This window comes from Osmerus mordax, chromosome 22 (genome assembly GCF_038355195.1).
Source record: "Osmerus mordax isolate fOsmMor3 chromosome 22, fOsmMor3.pri, whole genome shotgun sequence".
NCBI lineage: Eukaryota > Metazoa > Chordata > Actinopteri > Osmeriformes > Osmeridae > Osmerus > Osmerus mordax.
This window is the reverse complement of record NC_090071.1, coordinates 211293-218138: the sequence shown is the minus strand read 5'-3', so window position 1 is coordinate 218138 and position 6846 is coordinate 211293. Positions and strand designations below refer to the sequence as shown.

General features: G+C 44.6%; 1 protein-coding gene across 1 annotated transcript; it reads right to left on the bottom strand.

Annotated features, from left to right (window-relative positions):
• Positions 1-37: 37 nt before the first annotated feature.
• On the bottom strand, positions 38-1840 carry LOC136965834 (histone deacetylase complex subunit SAP18-like). Its single transcript, XM_067260103.1, has 4 exons — positions 1683-1840; positions 1179-1288; positions 967-1089; positions 38-428 (listed from the first exon to the last, which is right to left on the bottom strand). The coding sequence occupies exons 1-4, from the start codon at positions 1752-1754 to the stop codon at positions 272-274; spliced, it is 462 nt and encodes a 153-aa protein (XP_067116204.1). The 5' UTR covers positions 1755-1840; the 3' UTR covers positions 38-271.
• Positions 1841-6846: the final 5006 nt, after the last annotated feature.

The window sequence follows — 6846 nt, the reverse complement described above, 5'->3', positions numbered from 1 at the left end:
ATGGCTTCAAACCCATCCTGCACAAACTAAAGACCCATTTACTGTAAAAGGCAACTTTATTTTACAAGCATTTTACACAAGGGACAAGAAAGGGTTATTTTATGACATCTTTAAAAAGAGAAAAAAACAGCATAAGCATGTGGTCAGAGTCTGCAAGTTAGATGTATAATATAGATGTATAAGACACTGTGTAAAATGTATGCGCGAAAGATAAAGAGGGGAAGAGAGAGGTGGAGGGGTAAAGAGGGGGAGAGATACAGGGGGAGAGCATCTAGAAAGGCCTCATGCGCGTGTTGAGGGGAGGGGCTCTGTTAGGAGGGGTGATGGTGATGTCCAGGTAATCTCCTATCTGGAAGCGCTGGGACTGGAGAGTCATGGAGTCGTCTGCCCCCTTCCGGCCAGACACGGTACTGCCAATGTCCTTCACCCTGGGGGAAGAAGCCTGGTGAGGGGTCTGCTGTAGAAGGCCAACCCTAACCCTAACCCTGGGGGAAGAAGCCACATCTGCTGGAGGAGATCATCAACCCTAATCCTTCTAAATACCCATCTGAGCATTGATGTAGTTGTGCCTTAGTAGGTGGGCATACTGTGTTTAAACAACCCCAATGCATAAAATGAAAGATCAAAACCCAAGTCAGGTTTAGAAACAGGAGTGTGCTCATGACACTACTCATGATAGAACGATGTGAAGTTCATCTTTCTCTTTGGTCAATTTTTTCACATGGAATGTGAATCAAGTGAGAATACGGCAAGTACGCTTCTCAGAGGTGGATATAGAGTAAATCCCTTTCCTTTGAGGTGGTTAAATGTTGTTTACTTGTGTACACACACACTACACCACTTCATCAGAGTATCAGATGACTGGTTGGACTATCCTCGCTGCCCTGTGTTTGCTTTCTTCTGAAACTGGAAAGTAAACAACTTCGTGAGAGGGCCATCTGTAGCTGCATGTGGGTGCTAGATTACCTGTAGCTCTGTCTTTTAGGCTCTGGATAAACGATCGCAAATCCAAAGTGCGTCCCTTTCTTCCGCGCGTCTGGATACACCTCCTTCACGAGGCTGGTCAGCTCTTTCAGCGTTGCATCCATCCTACACACAAACACAATGCCGTGGTTAAAAAGACCCAACGCGCCTGCCAAGTTGTAACAGACAAACTTAAACTACATCATTTCTCTCACCATGTGTATATTTGCAGTTCACTGGAGGGGACGTTTCCTCGTGCAAATTCGTCCGGTCGGTGGTGTCTTCCGCTGTTTGTAGTAAATACCCGCAACAGTAATGGACACGTCTGTATGAACAACATATTTTGCGTTAGGTAAACGGGTGCCAGCAACGCAAGATCGATCATGCCTAGCTAACTACGTTAGTCAACTGACTATGCTAGGTAGCTAGCAACCTAATCCGTAGCCATACTATATTTGCATTCGTGTGAGACGTGATAGCTAATTAGATTTGTTAGTTTGGTTTGGCTAGGTTAGTTTGCAATGTGCAAGACCAAGAAAGACCTGAGCCAATCACTACAAGCTCGTGATAGCAAACATCCATTTTCTCGTGCTACTGAAGAGTTGCGCACCTTCTTGAATCTAACAGTATCCAGACAGCCTGGCTAGCTAGCTAACAGAGTTTCAAACACACTGACCGTGCATTTGCGCTCTGTATTGATATAAATAGCTCCTTTCTACCTTTTCACGGTCAATAGGCTTCTCTGGTTCCTTTTTAATCTCTTCTTGCGTAATCCTAGACTCAAGAGCCATTTCTGGAAAATATTTCAGTCGCGTTCTTGTTAGAAGAACGTTTGCCAAGGCTAGTAGCAATGTTTGAACGAAATGTGTCTTTCGTTCAGCTGGGAAAGCTATTTCCGTTTCCGTCGAAAGTAACACGTAACTTCCTTCTTAAAGGGACACTTCCCCAAAAATCAAAAACACAGATTTTTTCACTTAAAGTAATGCCACTTATCCATCTACATTGTTTGGGTGTGAGTTGCCGGGTGTATATTACGTTTATTAATTTTATGGTGGGGTCTGGACTATTCAAACAAGGTTTGAGTCCAAGTCACACCAGTGGCGAAAAAGGATACCTTCAGAACCTGTCTTTGTGCAGTGCTAGCACCTTTTGGTGTCCACTCTATTGTAACCTATCCCAAACCCTGTGCTATGCTGACACTGTTGGTTCGGCAGGACAGTACCAGTGGGTTGGGAGTCAAAAGATTGTAATGTTGTTGGCACAGGACTAACCACTCAGCTGTACTCCAGCTGTTAAAACACTCTGCTTTTGCACTGCACCACAACATGGTATCTTGTACATTTGTATTTTTTGTAATATTTGTATTTTTATATTGTAATTTACGGCAACTTATATTTATTCCACTTAGTACTGCTAGTCTATGTACCCTTAGTATAGTTAGTCCACATATTTAAATTTTAGGTATATGTTTATTGTATGCACCTTCCTGCCAAAGCAAATTCCTTGTCTGTGCAAACTTTCATGGCGAATAAATCCCTTTCTGATTCTGATTCTGATTCTGACTTCCTTTGTCCTTCTCTGTTTCTCCCCTCCTTCCTCTCTATCTACTCCTCTCTCCCCCTCTCGCTAACCCACTATGAAAAGCGTCTTCACGTCGTCATGGCAGGCTGCTCGTACATCTGCATGCTGCCCACTTGGTCGCCCCTACCTGGTCGCCCCCACCTGGTCGCCCCCACCTGGTCGCCCCCACCTGGTCGCCCCCCCCTGGTCGCCCCCACCTGGTCGCCTCCACCTGGTTGCCTCCACCTGGTCGCCTCCACCTGGTTGCCTCCACCTGGTCGCCCAACTGTGCTGTGCTCCTCTCTGGCCTCAGAAGATCCTGCTCCTCTCTAGCCTCAGTAGATCCTGCTCCTCTCTGGCCTCAGTAGATCCTGCTCCTCTCTAGCCTCAGTAGATCCTGCTCCTCTCTAGCCTCAGTAGACCCTGCTCCTCTCTAGCCTCAGTAGATCCTGCTCCTCTCTGGCCTCAGAAGATCCTGCTCCTCTCTGGCCTCAGAAGATCCTGCTCCTCTCTAGCCTCAGTAGATCCTGCTCCTCTCTGGCCTCAGTAGATCCTGCTCCTCTCTAGCCTCAGTAGATCCTGCTCCTCTCTAGCCTCAGTAGATCCTGCTCCTCTCTAGCCTCAGTAGATCCTGCTCCTCTCTGGCCTCAGTAGATCCTGCTCCTCTCTGGCCTCCTTCCTGTAGCAAGGTAAGTATGGCGTGTGTATGTATGAGTTCACACACATGCAGGAACAGACACATGTTCCAACATTTACATGTGCACAGTTGTATTGCCACCAACATACTGGGATGAAATAAATGACTGAATGTGTGTGTTGTTTGAAGGGGACAGGTGGCTGCTTTAGAGGGCTATAAACATAGAAAGTGGTCCTTCCTGGGTATGGGTATACGTTTGATGGCGACAGCAACAAAAGCTGAATTATGATAAGACAGGCACACATACATACACAAAGCTAAATATATATTATTCTTTATAAAGCAGCTGTGTATGATAGGAGGCTATTATATTGTATATAATACTGCTGTAGTTTCCAGCAGTGACCTTTTTCAATGTTTATTTAGATTTTAATGTTTTCTGTAAACATTTTGTTTTTGATTGAATGGTTTTGAGTGGAGAACTTCATTTTGACCTGAAAATAGGAAGTTTGGGGAATTGGGTGAGAAGTTATGGATTTGTGGTTAGAGTTTTGAGAAAAGGAGGCATAATTTAAAAAAATGTGTTTAAGCAATCGAGAAACTAATATTCCATAGCTTCAAGTCTAACATTTCATCTTTATTTCACTTTCATTCCAATACTGTTATTGTTTTAGTTCGGATTCTGCCATAATATGCATAATTTGCACCACCTATAAAAAACGTAAAGATGAATTTGAAATAAATGAACAAAAATTTAGATTGTTTAAAGGTAATACTGATTTGGTGTCGAGTTCAATACACAGTTCTTTCTGTTTGTTTTGAAATAAAGAATGTTAGCCAGTGTATTTAGCTGGCAACACGACCACCTACACCCAGATAGTATGAGCATGATCAACAACCCACTTCATCCTAAGATTCTACAGTTTCTTCCTACTGGCATGGCGGTCAGTAGTAGTGGTGGTGGTGAGTGTGTGAGGGGTGGTTAGTGTGTGTGGGGTGGTGTGTGTGTTAGGGGTGAGAGTGTGGGGCTAGTCTGGCTAGTCTGGGGTGGTGTGTGTGTGGTGAGTGTGTGTGTGAGGGGTGAGTGTGTGTGTGGTGAGTGTGTGTGTGAGGGGTGAGTGTGTGTGAGTGTGTGTGTGGGGTGGTGAGTGTGTGGGGTGGTGAGTGTGTGGGGTAACCCCCCCCCCTCCCGCGTGTGCTCATGCATGGTCAGAGTAACCGTAACGATGTGTGCTCATGCATGGTCAGAGTAACCGTAGCGATGGCCGGGCACGAGACGCAGCCGCAGCGCTTCGTGGGAGCCCATCTCCAGGTTCCACACGCGCCGCTAGACTAGCCTCGTTTCCCTGACGCGTTCTCTCTCTCTTTCTCTATCTTTCTCCCTCTCTCTCTATCTTTCTCCCTCTCTCTCTCTCTTTCTCCCTCTCTCTCTCACGCACGGAAGCCTGGAAACCCGTGGGAGAAAGAACAACACAACGCTTCAGGAGTTTGGTAAGCTGTCAAAGTTGCTCTGGGGGAGTGGGGGAGGGAAGGGGACCTTCCACCTGTGTGATTATCCAACGCTGGGGACCTTCCACCTGTGTGATTATCCAACGCTGGGGACCTTCCACCTGTGTGATTATCCAACGCTGGGGACCTTCCACCTGTGTGATTATCCAACGCTGGGGACCTTCCACCTGTGTGATTATCCAACGCTGGGGACCTTCCACCTGTGTGATTATCCAACGCTGGGGACCTTCCACCTGTGTGATTATCCAACGCTGGGGACCTTCCACCTGTGTGATTATCCAACGCTGGGGACCTTCCACCTGTGTGATTATCCAACGCTGGGGACCTTCCACCTGTGTGATTATCCAACGCTGGGGACCTTCCACCTGTGTGATTATCCAACGCTCTCAAAATATGGATGGCTTATGTGGCCACCGGATATTGCTTTCAGTGGCAGAGCCCTCCACAACCTTTCCACCTTAACCTTGCTTACCCAAAAGCTGCGGCTGCATTTACACGTGCATTATGCTTGCTATTCAAGCCTATATAGGTTACTGACATCGTTGAATACAAAGGTGTATCTTTCTATATTCTAAATTAAGTGTTGATACGTGACATCAGCAGTCAAAGAGTTAACCAGTCTATTTTATCACAATGACACTGATCCGTCAATAGCCCGTGCCAGCCTGCACAATGAGCATCTGGAAGCTTCTCTATTGTGGAGTCTGACAGACGGTATTCCATCACGTCAGAAACTTCAAAAGGATCAACACAGAATGTAAAGCTCAACACATACTGACATTATGGAGAGATCTTCCATTAGCTTGATGGTTGTTATTGAATTGGCCATATATAGTGAATACTGGGATACTTGATCTAAGACCAGCTGTAAAAATTAGCTTTCCGAAGCAGTACAAAATAAACGTAAATAAGACACTGTATTATTGCCCAATGTATTACCCTAACTACAAGCTGGTACTGTACCCTTTTGTTCACATCGGTACTATCATTATTGTTCAAGCTAAAGAGAGAGAAAGAGAGATAGACAGGATTTAGAGGCCAGAGAACATAATACATTTCCATAGTTCTAAAACATGCTTAATTTAAAAGTAGAAACAATATCAGTACCAAAAGGTAGACATTGATTTGGATTTTATGTGATTGAGTATGTGGTGGTTTTGCAGGATCCCATGTATGGTGAGATTGGGAGTGGGACTGGGACTGAAGGCTGGATGTCAGATGTCAGACTGTCAGATATTTTCCCTGATCAGCACTCTGACTATTGTGATGAGTCCAGCATTCAGCCAGGCTAGCCTGTTATGGAATCATCCAGCCAGCTGTTATGGCACAGCTCTCCCGCACGCACGCACTTACACACACATACCACACACAGAGAGGCAAGAATGTGGACACACACACATCTTCAGATAGACAGGCCAATGGAGAGATTGACATCCATCTATGCATTGCTGAACAGAACAGTATCCATTATGACTTTCAGTCAGGTCCATGGCCTCCTGTCTAATTGAAATGTAGACACATTATGTAAAACTAAACATGTCTGAAAAGTCAACATTTACTGTTTACATTTTTGTAATGAAGAATTGAACATGAACAACGAATCCCATCATCTATACTTTTACTGTAGGTGAAGTGTGTGTTAAATGAAAAATAAATGAATATATTGTATTGAACAACCAATATATTGCTTATATACTGTTAAAATAAGTAGTATTACTTAAGAAAAAAAATTAAGCATATAATATCTGTATATTTGTTTGTAAATATATTTAATATGTAGGTTTTATTAATGACTTGTAAAATAACAGTTTTTTTCTATTTCCAGATATTGTTTTTCTTTTGAGCTCTGGTCGATGGATTTATCACAAAAAATACAACAACATTTTAGTAAGTCTACCTGCTCTTCTGGAGTTCATCAGGGGGGCAGGGGGAGACATGTTGCCTTCAGGTCCTCTCTCTCTCTCTCTCTCTCTCTCTCTCTCTCTCTCTCTCTCTCTCTCTCTCTCTCTCTCTCTCTCTCTCTCTCTCCCCCCCCCTCTCTCTCTCTCTCTCTCTCTCTCTCTATTTCTGTTTTTTCCTGCTGCCAAATCTCCCCTTCATCCTCCTTCCATGAGGCACTGCCCCTTGCTTTTCACCCCAGGCTGTGCCTTCTCTTCTCAGGCTAGAAATTGTGTAAC

Coding starts and splice junctions, on each gene's coding strand:
- LOC136965834 (XM_067260103.1), bottom strand. CDS start 1,754: ATGGCTCTTGAGTCTAGGATTACGCAAGAAGAGATTAAAAAGGAACCA. Junction 1,090..1,178: donor GAACTGCAAATATACACATG/GTGAGAGAAATG, acceptor GTTTGTGTGTAG/GATGGATGCAACGCTGAAAG. Junction 429..966: donor CCTAAAAGACAGAGCTACAG/GTAATCTAGCAC, acceptor TTCTTCCCCCAG/GGTGAAGGACATTGGCAGTA.